Source organism: Pongo abelii, chromosome 2, assembly GCF_028885655.2.
Source record: "Pongo abelii isolate AG06213 chromosome 2, NHGRI_mPonAbe1-v2.0_pri, whole genome shotgun sequence".
In the NCBI taxonomy this organism is placed as follows: Eukaryota; Metazoa; Chordata; class Mammalia; order Primates; family Hominidae; genus Pongo; species Pongo abelii.
In genome coordinates, this window is record NC_085928.1 from 71,187,851 (window position 1) to 71,213,505 (window position 25,655).

At 39.1% G+C, this 25,655-nt stretch overlaps 1 protein-coding gene across 4 annotated transcripts in view; it reads right to left on the reverse strand.

Annotated features, from left to right (window-relative positions):
* GRM7 (glutamate metabotropic receptor 7) overlaps positions 1 to 25,655 on the reverse strand; it is an 884,465-nt gene that overhangs the window by 139,207 nt on the left and 719,603 nt on the right. For all 4 annotated transcript variants that reach the window (XR_008523197.2, XM_024243985.3, NM_001131533.1 and 1 more), the window contains 1 exon segment: positions 23,074 to 24,009. Coding sequence is in view for 3 of the 4 variants with exons in the window: in XM_024243985.3 (XP_024099753.1) it covers positions 23,074 to 24,009 (936 nt within the window). In the remaining variant the exon portion in view is untranslated.

Here is a 25,655-nt window from a genome sequence, read left to right on the forward strand (position 1 = left end):
TTGGTGGTAGGCATATGCATCTGTAAGTAATTATAGAGAGAAGCATTCTGACTTTCAGTTCTTTCATCTCTGTAGATGATAATCAGAGAGATAGATACTAAATTAATATGAAGAATAAAACAGGAGAAAACAGAAAAGAGCTATGTTAAATTTTGGTGTTCATTCTACATCCTTTATTTCACAGGTTGTAAAACCTGATTCATAAGTGTCACCTGACTAGAGGAGGGATGGGGAAGCTTTCTTCAGAAGAATGGGATGCCTCTACTTTCCCTGCCTCTTCCGTGTGCAATTCCATTCCAAAGGCATCAAAGCCAGGGCTGCTCATAAGCAACATCCCTTTATTTACATGCTCTCCCCTTATCCTGTTTTCCAAAGATAAGTGTTTGTTTAACAAACAGAATGTCTTTTTTTTTTTTTTCCTGGTAATATGTGTTCCCTGGTGAGCCTTCCTGAAAAGTTGTGTGCCATTCACTCCACTGGTTTTCTTCGCAACATTTCTCCCTTCCTTCTTTTCAGCATGGCTTATTGTTCATTATTCTTCCTCTCCTTGGCTGCAGAGATGGACACTGATTAGTCCTATCCAATGAACACATGGCATCACCCTGGCAACTACTATTGGTCAAGGAATGACAATTCTTCCATTTCGTCTCAGGGAAACTGACAGGATAAATTTATTTCCCCATGCTTGAGAGTTAGGGTCTCTCTTTCCTATCAGACCGAAACAAAGAGGTACATGGCCCCAGTTGCTCCAGTAGCATATTTTGAGCATTAATTCTTGATGACTCCTGGAGACACTGACCACATAGAACCTGAATCCTGACTTCCTATACATGAGAACACACACATCTCCTTGGTATTCAAGCCACCCTGAGCCAGGTTTTTGTTCTTTGCAGCCCAAAACATTTTAAATAGGATACAAGATTTGGTGCATCTTTTCTTCTAAGCATTGAGCCTCAGAAGGTTATGTTGAGTAACTAGATCTCTGATTGAAGGGTTATCTATTCCAATCTTGTGGAGTTTTTTTCATTTATTCGTTCAACATGTACTTATTTACTACCTGAAGTTTACCAAGAACCTTGATGAACACAGCCAGATAGAACCCCTGTCTCTCTCACTTATGGTCTAATGTAGAGTGTTCTTAAGGTTTGTGGTGCCAAAGACCTCTTTGGAAATGTGGTGAAACCTGTGCACCCCTTCTTAGAATGCCTTTAGATGCATAAGACAAAATGTACAGCATTACAAAGGAAGTCAGAAGTCAGACATGTTGAATGACAGTAATCAAAATGCTTTAAGAATGCTGACAGTTATATATACATGCTTCTCTATTAATGCCTTAAATAACAAGATCAAGGCAGCAGGTTTAATAACCAGCATAATTATAATGATGAACATAAATGATATTTTGAGATAGCCACAACAAGCATAATGTGATGGGAATCTGTGAGTTTTAACATGTGCAAAGACTCCATGGCAGGGCAAATCATGGCAAGTATTAGGGATTGAAGCCTGTGTGGCTGTATCACAGAGAGTGGCAATGAGGAATATGAATAAAGTTGCACTGGTAGACATTGCTATCTATTTCTGTCTGTCTTTCTCTCTCACACACCTCCCACCCCTAAAATAACTTTAGCAAGAGAATTGCATACAAAATAGCAATAAAATAACTGTGCAAAAGAAATCACAGATGTGGCTTTTGAAATGAATGTGCCTATCCATCGATTCAGTTAAACATAAATTTCCCCAGAGATGCTATACTCTCAATTATAATAAACTTTGGTTAAGATGATATGGGCAAATTATAAGGCATTTTAACAGGTAATTTAAAGTCATACATTAAGGAAGAACTGTTAAAAATCCATTTTATGATGGGGAAACTGATGCCCAGAGAGGAGGAGAAGAACACCAGAGGGCACACAGGTAGACGGGCAGAACTTACCACAGCCCTGGCTCTTTAACTCTATTTCACTATACTCTGTTGCTTCTAAATACCCCGTTCAACAGGACAGGCATAACTAGGTCATTTGTGTTGCTTACCAAGAGTTTTTATTGACCACTAAGAGCTCTAAGGAGAAATCCAAATAGAATTATCAAGTTCTAAACTTGTCCCTCTGCCAGCCCCATCTCACCACCTCAACCCCTGGGATCTAGAATGAGAATTTCATTTGGTGTGTGTCTCATTTATTCCACATTTCTCTGTGATAAAGAAAATCCATTTCCCACTAAATTAAAATTGCTTTTTCATCCTAACAAACACTATGCCCCTGGTACACACCAGAATAAAAATAAATTGATTTTTAAGTATCCACTGAAAACAAAAAAAAACAAAACAATAAGAAGCATAAAAATCATGGTGCCTCTGTGTGCCTTTTGAACAATTTAGCTATGAAAATGGCTGCCTATCCTGCAGATAGCAATTGTGTCTATGATGGCAACATCTTTGGACAGTTTAGTAGTTTCAGTAAAAACTTCAGTCTCTCAGATATTTTGCAGAATGATGCTAAATGACCTGTTTGGTTGAATTGTTGTTAAGGTGATAAGATAGCTAATGAAATAAACCACTGTATCACTCAAAAAAGAGCAACTTTCAAAGGGCCTCAATAGCCTATGTCCTCACTAGTAACCCCACCCCCCATGACCATGTACATCTGAGTCTGAAGACCAAGCATTCCATTTTGTGCTCCCGAATCAACAGCAGGTAATTGACAGCATTAATTAGGGCTTCATGATTTCAGGTTGTCATTAAGCCACCTGATTTTCAGGAGTATAAGATTCTTTGTCAGTTAATCTTATCTGTCTTTCTGACAATTCCCCCTCCATAATAAAGCTGTAAAATACTTTATCAGTCATATAAACACTGCCTCTTTCTGCAATGTTTTACTAGCTATAGAGTGGACATCATTCTTTGGACGCTGAAGCAGGCACAGATGTCCCTATGTCAAGCTCTGGATATAAGACCGGAGACAAACACCTATTTCTGAAACCCACACCCCAGGTGTTAATGTGAAAACTGAATACAAATGTTTTGAGGACTAGGATTTCTCATCACTCGGGATACAGGGACTAAAGCTTAAAAATATTTCCACGATATATCATCAAGTGATCTTCTGAACCTCTTTGGGGACCTACAATAGCCAGGGTGAAGTAAATGTATTTCAGTTTTATGAAAAGAAACAGACTAACAAAAAGATATTTAAAATTCACAGTGTTGAATTTTGCATGGCAAACATTAATTTTACAATAAAAAATCAAGAACTAAAAATAATGGAAACGTCAACATGTAAAGACATCAGGGTACTCTCAGTGCATTATGGGAAACATAATTTGCATATATTCCATTAAATGAAATCAGTTGCTGCCACTGATGATAGGCCCCTAGGAAGGTCACTGAGATAGAAGTCTCTGTTCTCAGATCTGTATAATAAAAGGGCTTAACTACATCATTTCTATAGTCCCTTCCAGTTGAAATATCTGAGTAGAAATTCTCTTTCAAGAGGAATTTATGGAGATTTAAGAAAAGGATTTAAGTCCCTTCATCCTTGCCCTTTGGTCTCATTAACTATAGATATCAAGATATCTTTATATCATTATATTCAAGCTTGTAGTCCTTCTGGAAAGAAATTCATGTCTCAAGTCATCAATGGTCCGTTTTTAATCCACCAAAGTCAATTACTGATTATTTCACTATTGACGCAAACACTTATTTTTTCATCATGGAAAAGCCCTTCTGTGCTGTCAAGAAGTATCTGTACCCAGCCCACTTTGAGGTGTACCTCATTAAACACAGAATTTCCAATAGGATTTTCAAAAGCTTAAGCAAAGATGGCAATATTTTAAAAATTAATTTTATAATTGTTCCAAGAATTATAAAGTCCTACTTTATTTTCTTATAAAGGACAACTTCAAGACCCTTGCAATCAACCCTCACAAGCAAGATATTTCTTTCATGATAACTGATGAATATTTTAAAGAAAGTTTCTTTGCTGTATTATATGGTTCTGAGACATTGTATCTTTGCTGGGGAGAATGCTGGATAAATGGGTTAGATATGAAAGCTGAGTCTGCCTGTGTTATCAAAGGACAGGTTGTTGGTGTCAGCGTTCATTGTGGCAAAGATAGTGCTCACCAGATATTCATGTGCTCCTCAACCTCCCCCAGGTATTCTCTAACTGTTCCCCTGCTCCTGCAAGCTCAAAGGACATGTGTCCAAATAGCACAGCTAGAGGATAGAGAAGAGCCACCCAACTTTCATGAAACTTTACTTTGTTACCTACCACTGGGATGTGGGGACTTAGCTCTTACTGCATCATACCTATGCATCTCTATATTCCTTATCTGCAATATGTCAGATTATGATGACTGAAGAAGAGTCCTAAGATCCAGAGATGCTTCTAATTTGCATGCAAATTTCACTGTTTGCCAGGAAACAAATACCTGTATCCTAGGGTCAAGGAATTTGTTCCTTTCGTCTTCCTGAGAATGAAGCTTTCCCTCATTCTCTGCTTATGGAAGTAGGAAATGGGATGAGGAGAGAAAACCGCCTCAAATGTAACAAGAGATCTGTTGTCCATCACCAACTTCCCTTATTCTTCATTTATGATGTGTCTTGGTCAACCCGGGACTATGCTATTTCCTAGCCAAGCCTTCTTGCATTCTTGGTATCTGCCAGCACTATAGGATCTATTTGTTGAAACTTGTAATTCTAACTTCTAATGTCATCCATGGTCCTAGCAAAAAAACATACTTTAAGATCTTATCCTCATGGAAACAAACAAACCAAAAATGAGCCACACCAAGAAACAAAAGGACCCTGGATCAGAAGCCTTTTTATGTGCACTATCTAATAGATGGGAAACCTCATACCCTTCACGTGCACAATGACCCCAGGATTGATGTGCTAAATCCAGTATATTCGAGTCTGGTAATGGAAGATCATGGAACAGTCTGCTGGACTGCAGGGGTCAGCAAACTATGGCCCATGGGCAATTTATAGCCTGCTTTTATGTGGTCTACAAGCTAAGAATGGCTTTCACATTTTTAAAAGGTGATATAGTTTGGATATTTGTCTCCTCCCAAATCTCATGTTAAAGTGTAATCCCCAGTGTGAGAGATGGGGCCCGGTGAGAGGTGTTTGGGTCACTGAGGCAGATCCCTCGTAGCTTGGTGCTGTCTTTGCAATAGCGAGTGGGTTCTCACAAGATCTGGTCATTTAAAAGTGCATGGCACCTCCCCCCACTCTCTCTTTTGCTCCTCCTTCTGCCATGTGAGATGCCTACATCCCCCTTGTCTTCCACTGTGATTGAAAACTTCCTGAGACCTCCCCAGAAGCAGATGTTGCCATGCTTCCTGGAAAGCCTACAGAATGATGAGCCAATTAAGCCTTTTTTCTTTATAAATTACCCAGTCTCAGGTATTTCTTTATAGCCGAACAATAATGGCCTAATGCAGAAAATGTCACAAAACCAAACAAGCAAACAAACAACGAACACGTCACTGTAATAACAATCTCCTCACTCTTCTGAACTTTTAAGTTTCCTCTTCTTGCAAGATTACTGTCTTCACCAGACAAACATTTAAAGACCCCCTCCCTTGATCCTATAACCCTCTCCACCTACTACCTGGGTCCTCACAGCTGTGCATGTGCTTTACAAAATCATGACAGTAAAACCCCTTGAAAGCCTTTATTATGCTCACAGAAGCTCTCTCCTCCCATTCTCCCTAGCACCACTCTAGCCAGGCTTTCACTGATACCAGTCCATCAAATCACTCTTGAATTTTCCAGTAATAACCCCATTGCTCAACGTGATGCTCTAGTACTTCTAAGCAGCATTTGAAAAACAACGGTTCATTCCCTCTTTCTCCTCACCCTTTCCTCAATCACTTTTTGGGTAACTGTTCCCTCCCATTTACCCTCCTCTCTATTATGATATTCATTTTCAGCTCCTTTGCTACTTCCTCTTCAAATATTGGAGTATCTTGGGCATCATTCTTACTTTTCTATCTACAATTATGCCTACATGATCTCATCTAGTCTCCAGGTTTCCTGTATCATTTGCAGTCTGATAATTCCCAGCATCTCTCCTGAATTCCAGAATTGTGTATTCAACTCCTAGCTGACATCTTCACCACCGTTCATAAGCATCTCAATGTTACTGTGTCCGAAGTTGCCTCTTCCCTGCCAAACCTGCCGTCTCCTCTAGTCTTGTCTTTTCAGAAATAACTCTACTGTTGACACAGCTGTCCGTACAACACGTGTGGAGTCATTTGGATTTGTCCCTTTTGTTTGTACCTCATATAGCATCAATCACCAGATTCAGTCTAGCTCAGCTTCACATCTCCCTAATCAAACCATTTTTCAACACCTCTAACTCATTCCTCCAGCCCAGGCTACCATGGTCTTTTGCCTTGATTACTGTAACAGTGAACGGTGCCCTGGCTTATCTTCCTGCTTCCACTTTCACCCCTAGAGTCTGTTCTTCTCCAAGACAGAGTGGTCTTTTTAAAATGTTTAGTCAGATCATGCTCAAAATCATCCAATGACATCCCACACAATGCAAAATAAAACTGAAATTTCCCCTGTACAATGTCAAGGGATCAGGATCCTGCCCCCTCCTGGATTCTTTCCTGCCTGTTCACTGCAGACACAGGATCCTCCTTACTGCTCCTCTTGCCAGTCTTACCCCTGCCTTGGTGCCTACCTGCCCTTGCATTTGCTCATCTCTGGCCTGGGCACTCTTCCCTACCCCCACCTTCAGTTATATTCATGACGCCTTCTCTTGCTTTGTTCTCTGTTCAAGAATACTCCCACCTCCAAGATGGCATCCCTGACCACCCTCTCACTCTCCTTCCCACTATATAACAGCATTTAAGCAATTGATATATTACGCACTCATATCTGATTAACCACTATCTCACTCTCCCTCCCATCATATCACAGCATTCAAGCAACTGATATATTACATACTCATATTTGAATTGTTTACTTTATCCCATAATGTACACATTCAACAAGGATTTGACAAAAAGAAGAAAGAGGAAAGTATCTAGCAGACCCATGTAAAGGAGTTTAACCAATTACATTTGCTTCTACATCCTTCTCATTACTACTTCAGCTCATGTATTACCTCCTCACTGAAGCCTTTCATGACTACCAACCAATCAGAGGTAGCCCTGCTCTCTCCAGCCATTCTCTATTCCCATGCACCTGTCTTTGTCTCTTCAGAGCACATATCATTATCCAAAATGATGTGTAGCTTTATCCAATTACTATGTAGATTTCATGAAGCACTAACTTTGTCAATGTTGTTCACTGTCCCCAAGGCCTAGATAGTGCCAGGCACAAAGTTGATATTTGTAAATACATACTGAATGAATCAATCAATCAACAATTGACTGAATAGATCATTTCTTTGCAATAGAAGGCACAAGGGGATATAGGATAAGAAAATGAGGATTGCATCAGAAATACACATGTACAAACACACACACAGACACACACACACACACACAGAGAAAGGAAGACTAGGGAATAGAAGGCACTTTTACCACCCTTCAACAATGATGAGTTGACACTTTTAACCCTGTAAGAAGTTGGGTAACTCACTATCTGCTGGCTTCTCCTAGGCCATATATCTCTCCTTGCTCTCTGTGTGGGGGCCCTGAGCTTTGAGAAGAGCCTGCAGATGCTTTTGCAGAGGCCCAGATGGTGGTCAGGATGTGTCTGGAATCTCAAATCATCCCTGGCTGCAGCTCACCTCTGTTACCTGCTTTGATCTGAAATGCTTCTGATGAGTTTCCAGAATGAATACTGCTGAGGCCTGTCAGGAAGACAGGTTTGGAGGTTTTGCATTTTTGGAAATGCACCCTGCTGTCAGTAATGCCACGTTTGTATTTACATAGAGGATGGTGAAAAACAAATGAACTCATTAAGATGCCAAGTAAAAGGGCAATCACTCTAACCTGGGCACATGGTTAACCAAAAATATTATGTCTTGCTTGTTCCTATCCCAAGTACCTAGCAGACTGGCAGGGCTACAGGGTGCAGTTATGCAGGCAACACACCGTACAACTCCATGCGGTGGCATTCTTATAACCTATGTGAATAGCAGCCCCTGGCATTACACAGGATGCAAAACACAATCTGCATGGACCTACATTTTGTTTATGATTCATGGTATCTGGACACAACAAGGTGCTGAATAAAATTTGCTGAATCAATGAGTGATTTTTTTAAAAAGCCTAGGAGGCTAATTTGCTATCTGGGAACTATCTCAGATGGTCACTGTACAGGTGAATGAGACTTGGAATAGTCACATCATTTCAGAAGAAAGGAAAAAAGAATTGGGGTCAGTAGCCTTAGGACATCGCCTGTAAGATTTGCTTACTTCCTGGAAGTTGTAGAACCTTGCCTACATAATTGATTTGATAAAATGAGTTTCCCAAAGCTAGGAAAGTATGATGCTTATTTTGTGAGTAAATCACTTTCAGTGTTTTTTTTTTCCCCTTCTATGGATTGTGTCAAGGGTGTAATTTTGGAAGCTCTATCAAATGTGCAGGTGCTTGGGAAACTTCTATCTGGCCTCCCTGACCCTATTCTTGCTTCTCCACAGTTTTCTTCTTACCAACAGTCCAAGTGGTCATTCTAAAACATAAATCAGTTCCTAAAGCTCCCCATTTTTGCCCGTCTTCCTCAGAATAAATTCCAAAGCCCTACATAAATAGCCACTGGCTACCCCCACCCCATTCCATTTTCTACCTCCATCCTCTACACTCCAGCTTCTGTTTCTCAAGCCACTCACACTCCCCTCTGAGCACCTTTTCCCTTGCTTTTCCTTTTGCTATCTCATTTCATGCAGGTTTATGCTTGAAGAGCACCTCCTCCAAGAAGCCCTCTTGACCATTCACATCTAATACAGGAGTCCCGGTAAGATCTATCTCCTATCTTCCTCTACCTTTCCTATGTCTTCTTATCATTTTCTATTTGTTTGTTTGCACATTGTCTCACTTTTCGATAGAATGTGATTTCCATGAGGGCAACGAATTTGTCTTGTTCCCCTTTCTATCCCTGGCACCTAAATACGTACCTGGCACATGGTGGCTTTTTGTAGACATTAGTGGGATGCATCAATAAATGTTTGAAACTGGAAAGTGCCAAAACCCAGCAAACTGGATATAACCACAAAATCACTGGAAAATAAGGCTATGAATATGGGGCCATTCTTTCACCATCTGCTACCTGACAAAACTGTACTTTAACTATATCAAAAGGAGAAATTTGGTGAGGCAATTGCCAGAAGCAGTGATCTCATTAAAAAAGTATTTTAAATGCAAAAGTATTATTGTTGAGTCAGAGCCGTAGAGAAGGATGCATTTGAAAAGATACTCTATCTAGCAAGAGCATTTCCATGCATGGAATATTGTTACATTATTGTGTAATTATATGTGGGAGCCCCATCATCTTATCCATGGAAGAGGTTACCAGTCCATTCAGGTCTTCTCAGGTTCATACTGTTCCTAGGCTGAGTGCAAGGGTAGGGTTGGGGCTAGAATTCAGTTTCCCCATGTTTTCCAACACAAACTGGCTTCTCTCCAGCAGTGGACAAATGGCATACACACAAGTCTGTTAAGGGTATGAAGGAAAGTGAAGGTTTCCCTGTTCCATATATATATATTTCCTGAAGAAATTGTGGAAAAAGTATGAAGCTAGAGGAAGATGATGTTAATACTGCAAATAAAAATATGTAATCTTTACTGGCCGCTTGTTAGGTACAAGACACTGTTTTGAGTACTTTACATGAAATTAATGTATTTGGGAGGATCAGCTTGATCCTTTTGAAATCCGTCAGATCATGTTGTGCCTCCATCCAAGATCCTTAAAGGCTTTGCATGTCGTCCAGTCTGATTCTGCATGCACTGGTGTCCTGCCACCTGTCCTCCAGGCTCATCTCCTACCGTGCCCATCCCTAGCTCACACTACTCTTCTAGTCATTTCTCAAATAGCCTTGACATGCTTCTGCCTCAGCACTTGCTGGTCTCTCTATCTGGAATGATCTTCTCTTAGATCTCCTCATGGTTTGCTTCTTTATGTCTTTGTTCAAAGGTTGTCTTCTCAGTGAGCCCTGCTCTGAGCCCCTATTCCTAATTGCAGACTGTATGCCCCATCCTGGTATTTCTTCTCTGATCTTTTTTTTAAATATTTGCCACAGTCTGATATTCTCTTTATATTTCATTTATTCATTTAAAGTCTGTCTCTATCCACTAGAATGCAGACTCGGGAATTTATCTCTTTTGCTGGCTCATGTCTCTTCTGCATACACAACAGTGGCTAGGATATAGCTGCACACACATATGTATATGCATATTTTAATATAGATACATACAGAATGAATTAACTCATTCAATCCTCATGAAAACCTTATGAGACAAATACTATTGTTAATCTCATTTTATAAACAAGGAAACTGAAACCCAGAAAGATCAAGTAATTTGTCCAGGGTAAAAGAATTGATAATTTTTATTGTCCGTATCCCAGAGCATTATGTGAATCAGGTCCTGATAAGCAACTTTCTTTTTCCCTTTCTGGCTCTGGGACCTTAGAAAAGTCACTTAACTTTTGTAAGCCTCTGTTTTCCACTCTGTAAATGGATATGATATCAGTCCCTATTTAGAGTTTGGTGTGGCGTTTCAAAGAAGTAATCTATATGAAGTGTTTGGACTGGTGATTGATACACAGAGAATGTTCAACAATTGGTGTTCTGGACGCTGATCTGCACCATCATTTTTAACAATTCTAAGTAGTATATTATGTAGAAGGTCTATAATGCACTGTCACCTCCCTTTTGTTAGCTACTTACATTCTGGTGAACATTCTGGTACCTCTATCTTTGAGGAAGTTTCTAATTTCTCCCCTTTCCAAAAATCCTAGAAATGGAACTACTGGGTCAAAAGTTATTCATATTCTAAAAGCTTTTGATATACAGCATAAAACTACCCTCCTTAAAAGATTTGATCGGTTTGGACATTCATTTGTAACAGATAAGAATATTCATTTTCCCACATCCTTACCATCACTGTGTATTACTGTATTTTTTCATCTTTACTGTTCTGAAGACTGAAAATTATATATGAGATTGGACATTTTAATATATTCATTCATAATCAATTTCAATACATAACTTCAAAATCAATTCCTTCACTTTAGAAAGTCTTGTTTATGTTTAACAGTGCTTGGTCATCCTTGACTATTAGCTTTGTCTGCGCAATCTTCATGACATACTCCCTCAGCAAGATTGATCTCACTCAAGGTTGTTCTTGCTATAAACCTACTTTCTTATTTTCACAGACATTAGTGTACATGGCTCTCTCTAAACAGTTTATTGAGGGTAGAAACTGTATCATACTCCACAACAGATTCATTCATTGCTTCTTTCATTCTTCCATCCAATCCACAGGGATTTATTGAGCACTTACTAGGTACCAGTCACTGCTTAGAGCTCTAGGGATACAAAGTAGAACTAGAGACAGACCAGGGCCTTGCATTTAAGGTACTTTCATTTTAATGAGGAGATATAGGTACACGTGAACAAACCAATAAGTGACATAAGTTACTGATGAATAGGAACAAACAGAACATGACTGGGGTGGAGCTCCCTTTAGCTGGGGTAGAGGAGAGTTAAGGAAGCCATGATATGTGTCTGTAGGCTGAGCTTCGAGTGGTGAGAAGAACACAGCATGAGAAGGTCTGTGTGACAGCCTCCTATAAAGAAGGCACATCCTGAACAAAGGTCCTGGGAAGGAAATGGCCCTGGGGTTTTCAGGAGCAGAAATACTACCAGCAAGACCAAAGAGAAATCAGCAAGGATGAGAAGAAATTGGAAATGAAGGTCAGAAAGCTAAGAAGGCAATAGATTATCTAAGGCAGGTCCGGCAAGCTTTTCTGGTAAAGTTCCGGTTTATAAATATTTTTAGCTTTGCAGGTCATATAATCTCTGTCAAAGCTATTCAACTCTGTCTTTGTAGCAATAAAAGCAACCATAGGCAGTACGTAGATGAATGGATGAGACTGTGTTCCAATAAGCCTTATTTATAAAAACAAGTTACTCATTGGACAGGCCCATAGGCTGTATTTTGTGATCTTGAGTTAAACCTCCTGGGCTCTAAGAAAGAGTCTGAATTCTGTCCTTATTGTAATGGTGGCAGGGAGGCAATGATAATAATAGTAACAATGAAAAGCTGCTGGAAGGTTTTTGAAAAAGCAAGTGATGTGATCCTCACTGGTTGGGGTCACAGGTCATGTTACAGGTGCTTAAAAATTGATTGTTAAATAACAGGGGGACATTCTGAACAAAAAGGAAATTATTTTAAAACTTGATCTCCTAGAATATCTAGCTCAGGGGTGGTAGACACTGAAGGAATAAAGATAGTATCACTATAGGGAACCAAAACCTTTCTTAGTTGCTGTTTCAGTACATCTACTAGTCAGGTTTTTTTTTAGACCTGTATGAAGGGAGGCCTTGGATCAAAAAAATCACCGTTGGTTAAAAGTCAAGCAATCAATTGGAACATAAAGCTGAATGGGAGCACACAGGCACATTAGAGAGACAATTTTCAATTTTAGGCATCAGAGGACCTGTTATAGACACCGGTGCTTCTGCATCAGCTAGACTGATTGTCAGTGTCACCATTAAGAAATCATTTCCTTACATTTTATTTTCCTAACAACTGCAGTGAGAAGCTGGATTTCTGTGAGAAAATCAAATGATGATTCCTTTCATTTCCCAAACCCCTTTATTATGATCTAAAATTCAATAAGCTTGCTTACCAATCATCCACACAGCTCTCAACCCTGGAATAATATGGGATGTCTCCTCTTACATGGCCCTTTCTAGAGATTTCAGTCCAAGGACTGTGCCATTAACTTGCCTCTACTATTTATTTACTGTTGCCATGTTGTCAACAATGAAGCATCTTAAGATTCTGACCCATTTCTAGTACACTGTAACTGGGTAATGTCCAAATTTAGAAACTAATACAAAGGTTCCAAGGCCTTATAAAACACTTATCCCTATGCAGTCCACTCAGTAAAGCTTTGGGAAAAAAAGATCAGCCTTTAAGTTGAACCTCAGTTTATGGCAGTAGAAACATCTATGTGGTTCTTTACTCCTCAGTTAATTTCTTTAAAAAAATAATGCACAAGGTACTTCCATACCTCAAGATCTACAACATGAAAATAAAAGATGATGATCTGATTGCTGGGTTAAAACCAAGGGCTCCATTCATCTGGCATTTGGTGTAACACCAGGCAGCAGCCTTCACCTCATCAACAATGTAATTTGGCCATGATGCCTCAACCTAGTCACTTTGACAGGGAACTGGGAAGGTTACCAGAGAAACAGAATGGAATTGATAGAATTGGAAGGCAGATTTTGCCAGCCTAAATATCTGGCCTTGATGCTAAAACCCAATCATTACAATCTGATCAAGGGCTTTGGGTCTGTTAGCCAGAATCTCCCAGGTGTGAACAACTGACTCCCTATATATAAATCAAGCCTTTTTTGGAAACAATCTAAGTCCTTTGCAAGTGATAAATCACTAACGGGAGATCACATCTAAGTTGAAAGTGAGGATGAAGAGCCTGCAATATGAGAAGGAAAATGGGATGTTTTGTTTCAGTCATTCATTTGTCCACCAATAGATTTCTACCGATGACTTACTGAGTGTGAATTTCCTCCTTCAGGTATATAGAGACATTGAGAGCTTCAAGGAAGTGCTAGTTTAGTGGCATGAACTTGTCTTTTACATTTCTTGCCACAGTATACCTTGCTCTATGATCTCTCTATTGACTATTTGTGACCCGTTATCTTCCCCAACACCATCACGTACATGAGACTTAGATGGGAAAATGTGGCTTTTGTTGAGTTGGGATATTCCACAGGGGTCCTCCCTGAAACCTGCAATTGGATACCTATTTATTTGAGGTTGCTCACTTCTCAATGCTTTATGACCTGAAAACTTTATGGCCAAACTCAGTCAGACCAACAGAGCCAAATGTGGTCCTGAGCTGGGTGGGTAGAGAGCAACCAAATGTATTATAAAAGGTAACAAGCTGAGCCATCTGAAGATGCATACTCCACAGCAGGCGGCATGTGCCCTGAACTCTTACGCCCCAAGTGCCAGTCATTTGAGGATAGCTTTATTCATTAGGAACTGCTTGCAGTTCAACAGCCAGAGATCCGTTATACTCAGAAGAAACTAGTGTTGTGGTAACGTACTGAGAATATACCAAAACAAGGAAGGCTGCATATGGGCAGTATTTCTAGTATGCGGATACTTTTCAACAACAATTCTTATGATTACCCATAATATACATCCATTATTATGGTGTTGCAGTCTCATTCAAATGTCTCATGTTTTACTTGGGGAGGGAGGGTATAGACTGAAGCTAGTGTTCAAGTTTCCACCCCACCAAACATCCCAAGAAGCAGAGATGGGAGGAGAATCATATGCTGAGTTCTCATATAACGTTCTTTGGTATGAGGGGTTTGCTGGCCTCTTTCTGAAGGGGGAAGTAAACGTACTATAGGTGACTGCCAGCTCTGATCCAACTTTTGCTCTAAGGGATTCTTCTCATTCTTCCACACCCTTCAGGTTGTGTGCTAACCTGGGTCTAAAAATATGAGCATGAGAAAAGTCCATTTAAATCATGACTGGTAGCCAGTGCCTATCTTCCCAGGGTAAAATTTCACATCTTAACTGTCATGCAATCCTTTACTTATAAACAATGAGTAATTTTTTAAAGCGTAAGCCCAAGCGTGTCACACTACTATCCTATAAACCACTGAAACACTTCTCCCCTTCTTTTAAAAACAAAGTCCATGCTCCTTAATAGGGCACACAGGGCCTTCTGGGGCTTTGCCTCTACCTGTCTCTCCAGTGTCAGATCTTATAGTCCCGCTAATTTATACTACAGCCTCTCCCGACAGTTCCCCCAGCTATGTGACTATTTTACCTTCTGGGGACCCTCCTGCCAATGCCCAGGTAGACATATTTTGCTAAGAGGAACCTAGGGTAGAAGAATAAAGTTATCCTTTACTGAGCATTTACCATGTGGTAGAGAGTGTTTAAAGAGCTTTACGTACTCTAATTTGCACAATTCTAATATCATTACAAATGTATTTCTAGGTTCAGTACAGTGCAAATAGGCCAGTTGGCATAAGGCCGCTTAATGATTACATTTCAAGAAAATGAGCAAGAGGGGAGAAAGAGAAGGGTTTCTGTAAAAAGCAATTTGTAATGGGTTTATGGAGATTAATATATAATAAACTATTCATGTTGAAGTATGCAAATTGATCAATTTTGACTTATATATATCTGTGAATCCACCTCCACAATCAGGAGAGTGAACACATATTACCCCCCAAATTTTCTCATGCCTCTTTGTAATTCTTCAGCCCTTCCCTGCTTATTCACAGCCAACAACTTACTTTTCTGTCACTATAGGTTAATTTGGATATTTAAAAATTGATATAAATTGAATCATACAGTATATATTCTTTTATGTCTGGGGCCTTTTAATCAGCATTATTTTGAGATTTATCCATGCTGCTCAATGCATCAATGGTCCATTGCGGTTTTTTTGAGACAGAGTCTGGCTTTGCTGCCCAGGCTGGAGTGCAGTGGTGCAATTTTGGCTCACTGCAACCTCTGCCTCCTGGGTTCAAGCACTTCTCGTGACTCCACCTCCCAAGTAGCTGGGTTTACAGATGCACACAACCATGCCTGGCTAATTTTTGTATTTTAGGTAGAGACAGGATTTCACCATGTTGGCCAGGCTGGTCTCGAACTCCTGACCTCAAGTGATCCACCCACCTCAGCCTCCTGAAGTGCTGGAATTACAGGTGTGAGCCACTGCGCCCAGCCTGGTCCATTGCTTTTTACTGCAGAGTAGTATTCCATTTTGTAGATAAACCCACTCCAGTTTGCTTATCCATTTACCTTTTCAGGAACACTTGGGTTGTTTTCAGGGTGGGGCTATTAGAAATAAAGCTACAAAATAAAGAAAAAACCCTCATGTACAAGTCTTTACATGAATACACTATTTCCTTTCTCTTGGGTAAAATATATAAGAGGAATGGCTGGAGCAGTATGCTAGGTATATGTTTAATTTTTAAAATACCTGCCAAGCTGTTTTCCAAAGTGGTTGTACCATGTTTTATATTCCCACTGGCAGTATATGAGTGTTCTAGTCGTTCTTTATCCTCATTAGCATCTTGCATCATCAGTCTTTTAAGTTTGTATGCTGAGCAATTTAAATATTTTCTCTTAAACCTAGAGGTAGGAATAATTAGACCCATGGTGAAAAGGAAAGAAGTGAAGACCAAATAAGTTAAGTGATACATCCAGAATGTACAATGATTAGGCTCAAAGCTGTATAGGATGGTGGAGTAGAAGAAAATGCCCAAATGAACCAGCTTCTAGGACCAAAACAAAAGAGGGTAAATGAAGTTGGAAAGAATTCACAATTGGGCCAGTATTGTGACCTATAGTCTGTGGAGCTGAGAATTTGGCAGTCCCCTGACTGCCCATCAGCACACCACACTCTGTTATGGTTTCCTGTGCTTTGAGAAATATTCTTTCTAAAAATGAGAGATGGTCTCTGATGCTTTGAGAAAAGCTAGGGAACAGAGATGTGTCAGTTTATCCTAGTTTGAGGCCTGGGTCCCTATGGCTGTGTCTCTTAGTGGCTGAGGTCTCAAAGTGCAAGACACCTATGGGGAAAAGTGAGCTCCAGGGAGCTCTCCATGGGAGGTGGCGGGAAGATTCAAAGTCTGTTGTTGAGTCTTCCCTTTTATCAGGAATTTCTCTTTCTGAGTATCACTCTGTTCAAACTTTCAGTGATTAAAGCCTTTCTTTTAATGTAGTAAGCTATTACCTTATTGGTTTTAGCTCAGTTCAGTTTTATACAGGCCCTTGATATTTACCTGCTAAAGTAGCTATTCTAGCTAAATCAAGGGTCTAAGATGGTTGAGACTCCAATTATCCTAGGTGACTGCATATGAAATTAGCTGATTCATTATGGCAGGAAGAAAAACAACTGCACCATCCCAAGCCACTGGCTAATACCAGCCTTGCAAACAGCTGGTTTCTGACAGCTGTTTAGAGAGAAACTCAGTTATCACCAAGGTCACAGCAGGCAACAGAAAGGAAATAGTTTCATAGGCTTCTGATGGGAACATGAACAGACAAAACCAAACAGCAGAAGCAAGACCTCAACAACCAGTATGAGCTCCTGTCACAGCATGAGTGCACAAATGGCATCAGCAAAAACTATGCACTGGGACACCTCTCTCTCCTGTGTTCCAAAGCAAGGTGAAAGTTCTTACTAAGCATGCTAGAAGAGAAAATATGGAGTCTTGTTTTAAAATAAGTTTGGGTATGTGTGTAAATGTGTGTATGTTTATATGGCTGGAAGTTACCACCAGATGATTGGACAATGATTGTCTTTAGGGTGTGGGATAATGAGAGTTCTCTTTCTTTGCTTAGTTGTTGTTGATAAAAAAAAGATTAAATAGTCAGCAATGTTATTTTCTAAATTAAACAAATTTTGAAAATTGTATTTCTATCGAAATAACAAAACAACATGACACAAAATAAAAGATAAAGCTTACTCTACTCGCATATTTTCTTAATGCTTAAAAAGTCCAAAATAGCTTTCAAACCTGCTCCATCTTTTCCAGTCCCTTAAGCTTTCTTCAAACCAGTGCCATCTTTTGTCAAATTATTATAATACTCAGCTAGTTTTCTTACCTCTAGCTGCTTTTCACACTCAAGCACTATTTCCAAAATTCTCATTTCAAAATACCCTATGCTCACATTTCCCCCACATTTAGAAACTTCTGCTGACTCTTCATAGGTTCAAGGAGAAAATTCAAACAGAGCCCTTCACAATTTGGCTTTGCTGCTTGTTACCATATCTTTGCCTCTGCTATAGAGTCCAGCCCTACAAAATGAGAGGGTGGTGGCATTGCATTAGAGGAAGGACTATGCAGAATTCAACAGGCACGTAAGTCAATATTTCCTCTTAAGGTAGAACAGGTACTTCAGCTTACGAGCTACAATATTTTAAATTAACTTGACCCACTATATGGAAAAGATGTGACTCTTGTCAAAAGTTAATTTGGAATTCACATTGTTCGAAAATTTGCAGATAAAATGAGGTTTCATTAATTCTGATTATACTCTCACATTTCACAAGAGTCAAAGTTGTGTAAGTGCAATCTGTCTCTTCTCTATGTGCTATGTGTTGAAAACACTGTCCCTCACATTTTAACATGTAATATTTCTTACTACATTGTCATGCCACTTTTCCTGCCTCTAAATTTCAGTCCACTTGTCATATTTTCTGTGAAGCTTAAGTGGAAGCTCCTTCTCCATGTGCCTGTCCTTCATTCTTTGTGCTACAACTATCATATTTCTCACACTTATTCAATGTTTGTTTGAAGACCTACATTGACCATTAGTGTATGAGTTCCTAATGGAAAAGAACACTGTTTTACCTCTGCATCACAGTCCTTAACAGAGTGCCAAGGCCACAGCACACGCATTGTAAGTTTAATTACCGAAAGACCATGAGAAAATTTTAAACAAATCAAATAGCATGGAAGCATAAACTAATATATAGCTTCCTAAGAGAACCAGGGCTGCTCCTTGCTGTATAGCATTTGGCAATTTAACAAAAAAGATTTGTAATCGGAGACGAAACCAACAAGAATTAAAGCACACCCCAATTCCCTGACTATTCTTTAAGTAGATTAATCTTTACGAAAACTATCATTGGTTTTCACACAATGACAGCAAACAGCTGAATGGGAAGAGGTATCAAGAATCTGAAACTAAATCAGAAATAGCAGTGGATTTCAAATTCATTCCAGTTCTGATGTGCTAATAGGCCTTGCTTTAAAACTGTATTGAAAAAGATTTCAAGACTATACCAGAGTACAGAGGAAGTGTGTCATAATTGATTAGTGATGTCTGCCTTGGGCATGGATGGAGAAACATTTATCTACCTGCCAAATTTTCTGATCCCTGTATTAGTTCTAGGCAGATTTTACTTTGTGTTCAGATTCTGAGGGGCTATCTGTTACACGCAGAAGATCAAAAGTTCTTGGTCTATATTCTCAGCCCCACAAGAAATACCGCTGGGGAGCACCACTGTCTACCTATTCTATTGCTATATCTGGTCCCAAGACTGGGGACTTGGTCCTGACTTTTTAATGGTCTCTGGCCCAAGCTTTGGGACTGATGCTTCATTTAGACATTCTAATCCTTGACTTTGTCTTTGACTGTGGATTAGTGTCTTTCTGATCTCCTGGTTCCTTGGTTTCTGGACCTCCCCTTTGCTTGAAATGGGAGTTAATTGATTCCCAAAGGTTCTGAAGTTAAGAATCAAGTAAATATTTACAGGATGTCTTCTGTAAATGGAAAGAAAGTAGTAAGGCTTTTAAAAAGTATGGTTGGCATCGTGTCCACTGGCATTTTTTCAGCAAACTTGAAAAGTGAATAGTTCTATGCCGCATTCCAGACCTGTTGAACCAGTAGGGGATTACAGGGTTGGGGAGACATGCAATAATTTGTTAAAGTCCTCAGGGGATGATCATGAACACAATTTGAAGAACCACTGAGGTAAGAACACTGAACTGGCTCAAAGTTTGCCAGTAGTTGCCCCAATTTGGTCATTTAGTGACCGAAGGCTCCAGTGGAAATCAAATTACTTAAGTTTTGTAATATACCCTGGTTCTGTTATAATATGCACAGAAAAGTGGCCTGTGGCTGCCATTTTAGAGGACACAATTCTTTCTTCAAGCCACTTTCCTTTTTAGCAATTTTCTCTGCCCTTCAATTGCCTCAATCTTTTTCTTTTTCCTCTTCTCACAGTCCTCCTATCTAAAGAAACACACTTATACACAAAAGAAGACCTTTGAGAACTTATGATCCCATTCCTTGTGTATCAAGATCATTTTCCCTTTATAGAGTCACAATGCACAAAGCATGTCTCCCTGACTGTGTATAAGGATATGTTAACTTACCTAGAAAGCTCTTCAGGCAATAACTGGCTACAAAGCTCTAGACGAACATATCACCTATAGAATTTTTCAGATTTTGACCGGGTAGCCTGTATATTCCCTACCTGAAGCATACTTCTTTTCCTAGATGTGCAACTCTCTGTATAGATACAACCACAAGGCAAGCTTTTGCTTTTTATAGAAAACATTCTAGTCTTCAACAGATAGTGCCAGAACAAAATAATGGGATATTATCACATCATACTGGGCCAACCAGCTTCTACTGTGCTATTGATGTACCAGTTTTAGTGTGTTCTTGCATCATTACATCACCTAAATATAATTCCTGAAGCTGGAATCATTCTCTTGTGGTTAAAGTTCACCACTTCCATCCCTGGCCACATGGCAAGATGCTCTTTCTAGAAGTCATGGGATTAACAATGATAAAACAAGATAGCAGTGGTCTCCCATATCCTCCTTAACAAAAGCAAAAACAAACTTCAAGGGGGTTAATATTCTGCAAAAAAAATAAGGAAAGGAACACTGCTTGCTCTTTATGTTGTGCTTTTGAATTTGACAGAAATTTTTACAGATATTCCTAGCATACTCAATATAAATTCAATTTCTTGAAACAGTAAATTGTTATTGCTGAACTCACTGCCTAATCTTATTTTTCCTGTTATAATTCTTTGATTTAAAACACTTAAACTGTTAGATCTAAACAAAAATGAAAAAGTTGTGATTCCGTAGGTTGCTGGCTTGGCAAAAATCCCTTCTGATGTGATTTCTTTGTTACATTTGATAATTTGCCACTTTCCACATTTTAAATGCTATAGTTTCATGTATACATGCTGGTATTTTCTCATTGGTTGCTCATGCTTCTCTAGACATATGCCTATAAGTGGATGTGCATTTTCATGTAATAATTTACTGTTCCCATTTGGCAGTTCTGTGCCCTTAATTGTGTCAATCAACCACGTAAAACTTCATAACCTATTGAGAATACACAAAGAAAATTATGTGCCTTCTAAAACTCTGGTATAAAAAGAACACTGCTTGAAAGCTTAAATTTCCCCACACTCTAATTCTACCAACACATTGTTGTCTAGAACAACTAGAATTCAATTCCTGAAACCTTGTTTCAATTTCAGGTTTTTAAATGAATGCATAAATTATACCTGTGACCTTATTGAAAAGATCCATAATCATGACTAGAAATGAAAAATGAAATGGCAGAGACATATATTGTCAAATAGGCATTACAATCAGACTCATCTATAAAACCACTATAATTATTTTTCCTTTTTATGTTCCTCAAGAATAAACTTATTGGAAAGGTTTTAATGTCTTTAACCTGTTGCATGAGGTATTGAGTTGTTTTAATAACAAAATAATTATTATCTCCATAGGCTTTTATGATACTCATCATTCCCTATAAAAAGTTCAATAGTTATCAACTTACCAGCATATATTTGGGGATTTTTTTTTCTTCTCTCTATTGTATTTTACCACTCTAACTCATATTTTACTATTCCTTTGGCCCAGGAATACACAGAAGAAATGATATTCAAGTTGGTTTCACAGACAGTAAACATACATTATGAAATTGAAACATGCTATGCTTATTGAGCATATATTTTAGTAGAACTTTCTCTAAAATACTTTATGAATAAAACCATAATCTGGAACTATTTATTCTCCTTGGTTTTAGAATTCTGTGTGGTTTCATGAAATATTTACTTTTTTAAAAGCACAGTTCAAACTTATAGCCCCTCTGAATTACACAATTTAGGTAAAATATATCTTTTCAGCTGGAAAACTAGATACCATTAATCCTTTGTATGATTATATGGAGAACAGAGGTAACAAAGAAAAACTAGAGTAATCTAATTCCTGGATACATAGGCTGTTGTAAATTTTAGACATTCTAAATCAACCCGTTTTTCCCATTTAAGTCCCTGAATGTTTCAGAGATTTGTCCAAAGTAACGTGGAATCAGACTAGACCCCCAATGTCCTGACATCTAATCAAGCTATCCCTAGGCCCTCTTGTGCAGAGTATGTCAGTTAGAATTCTAGATCACAGTTGTACTAACCTGCCAGAGCTGCCTACATCCAGTGAAAGACACCATATCTTATCAGTATCAATATATTAGGGTTGATATTACATGAAACTATAGCCACGTGGGTGAGTATAGGAGTCAGATGTATAAGAATCATGTCTAGAATCAACACCGTAGAATTGTCTAAATCAAAGATTCACAAGACTTATAACTACCTGGAAGGTGCATGTGAACTAGCAAATATGTTGGCCTCAAAGTTTCACAGCTTGATGATACTAGCTCTGCACCAAATATTGACTCTTCCTCTTTTAGAAAGTACCATCTCTGATCTCACTGTGAATTGCTGGATGTGATTAATGTCCATCTAGTTGTAGGGAGCCTATGGTGAAATGCTAACCAAATCTTTCCTATATTCACCCACCTGGGTATATATTGTGCATATACAATTGGGCAACTCTACTCTGTTGTAAAGCTTGAGTACTAGATGCAATGGACAGCAATAGCCTAAGTAGCCACTAGGAACAGAGAGAGAGCATTTACACTGGTGATAGTAATGAGCATCACACACTCCCACCTGGAGGAGAAGGTACTATGCTCCTCTTTTCCTACCCCCCAAAAATATGTGGGTAAGTGGAGAAGGTGGGGAATAAATGAATATGAAGGGTTATTTTAGATAGATAATTTTATACTAGATAATCTCTCATTACATTTAATAATCTATAATTTAATTAATTTGAAAAGGCTATATCTGGTTGGTTTCCAGTGGAATGAACATGGCTCAGTTTTAGACTCTTGTAGCATTGAAGCCTACTAGACCTTGAATTAGTTCTCTACTCTTGGGAATACCATTCTGCATATACAAAACTTCTTACTTTATACAATCAATTTGGTTTCAGTACTTACAAAAATCAACACATTTTTAAAAAACATATTATGATGTGCATTTTCACTTACCTTTTCCGCTGATTGAGCGGTGCCAAAAAAAATTGGAATGAAGGCAAGCCATACTATACATGTCGTGTACATAGTGAATCCAATGGGCTTGGCTTCATTAAAATTCTCTGGTACACCCCGAGTCTTGATGGCATACACAGTACATGTGACCATGAGAAGAATGCTATATCCCAAGGAGCAAATGATTTGGAGATCTGTAATGTCACACTTGAGAACTCCTCTGGCTTGCTCAGGGTTCATTGTCTTATGTTCATCATAGTCTATGATGATGTTGGGTGGATCAACACCAAACCAAATGAAAACCCCTAGAAGCTGAACTGATATTAAACTGGAAGTGATTGCCAGTTGTGATGTTGGGCTTATGAGTCTGGGAGCTGTTACTGATTTCTTGCCCTGCTCAAATATGCGATAAATCCGATTTGTTTTCGTCAAGAGGGCTGCATAACTGATGCACATACCCAAGCCCAAGAAAACACGCCGGAAAGAACACACTGCCACATCTGGTTTGGCAATCATCAGGAAAGTGATGATGTAGCAAAGAAAGATGCCCGTCAAAAGAACATAGCTGAGTTCCCGCCCAGAAGCCCGGACAATGGGCGTGTCATTGTAGCGGATGAAAGTGGCCATGACAAAGATGGTGGCAATGATCCCCAACATTGCCAGGAAGACAGGAATCACAGCCCAGGGGGAGTGCCACTCCAGTTTGATGATGGGAATATCCTGGCACCCGGTTCGATTTTCATTGGGCCTCTGGTCATAGGGGCAATGCTGGCATGTCATCTCATCAAACTGGTACTGGTAACCATCGCAAGGCTCACAGGTCCAACAGCAAGGAGTTCCTTTCTGTGTCTTCTTTCTCTGTCCTGGCTTACATGGTAGTGTGCACACTGAGGGGGGTATCTCTCGGACTCCTTTACCCCACTGCATGTCTTCTATCTGTAACATAAGAAATAAGGTGAATCAGGCAGATTCTTCAAGAGAATAGAAACAGAACACCAGCAACAAACAGTACTCATGACAAGTGACATATGAGGCATGAGGTTGAATAGCTTACCCTCAGCTTGCAAGAGTTACAAGTATGATTTGAGCCCATACCATAGGATTCCAGCATCCTCACTCTTCACCATTAGAGTGTTCTCAACATGCCAGATCTTAAGAATTCCCTGAGGCAATACAAATTCCCTCTTCCCATTCCTGACATTCCAAATATGAATATCCTGAAAAAGAACCTTAGTGGCTGTATTTATAACAAGTGCCCAAAGGATTCTTGTGAGCAGATAACTTGAGAAAAACTGGCATGCACTCTACTGTCTTCCCCCCTGGGTAATAAGTATAAATGTCCCAAATCAAGTAAAAAACAAAAACAAACAAAAAACTAGGACATTATGAAAAGCTACACTTATCTCCTTTGTTAGGTGTTTTATTTTTTAAAAATGTTCTAAAATAATTTTGGATAATACTGCAATGCTGGCCACCTTCCCTAAAATTCTCTAAGCATTACTGTCATTTTCACTGAGAACTTTTGCAGCAATGTGAACCTACTATCACAGGGGAGAAGTGGGGCTTACTAATGAAGGCTTTAATTGTATTAGACTATTTCGTATGAATTCAGGAAGTATTTGATAAGAAAATAATACAGCCTGGAAACCATTTGGCCAACCCCCATTTGCAGATGACATTTAGACTATCCTAGAGAAGAATGTATTTGCTTAATTGAAGCATTGGTTTTCTGGAGGGGAACATACCCAGCAGTGTTCTGAGAAATAATGGCATTAGAAACAACGGGAAACTTTACTATTGGGTGGAAATCTCATTAAAGTAGGCATCTCTCCTCTTTGCCAACACAGCATCTGCTCTTTCTTTTCTCTTCCCTGGTATCAGTTCCTCAGATTTCTTTTCTATATGCTTTCTGTGCAGTTGAACTTACACTGAAGCTCTTGGGTTGTGCACATGACCCAGGCCTAATCAATTAGTATATTGTAGTGGTTCTCAAAATTGAGAGTGCATCACAATCATATGGACTTATTACAATAGAGTTTGCAAGATTTTCTGATTCACTGGATCTGAGATGTGGCCTGAGAATATGCATTTTTAACAAGATCCCAGGTGATGCTGCTGAGGATTGTTCAGGAAACACATTTGTCAACTACTGATAACATTCCAACCTCCTAGCCACAGAGATTGGGTCAGAGATGGCATCATTATGTCCCAGGTCATAGAATTTAATTTCATGACTTTTTCTGAGGTCATATAGGATAAAAATATTTGTTTTCACTGGACTCAGAGTTTCCAGGATAAAAGGTGGCTAGTGCTGATGGCTAAAAGAAGGAGTTTATTAGAGAAAGAAGCCAACACAGAGGGAAGCTGAGTGCAAAGGCAAAGATCACTGGTGAGCTTGTTTGAGCTCCTGGATATAGCTATCCCTGAAGCAAGAATTTTCCTTGACTGTGACATTATGTAAGCCAGTAAATTTATCTATGTTAAAATACTTTGAAGTTGATTATTATTACTTGCAACCAAGAGTCCTGAGCAATATATGCATGAAATAGTTTTAGTATCCACAAGTCACAAAAGATGTACTA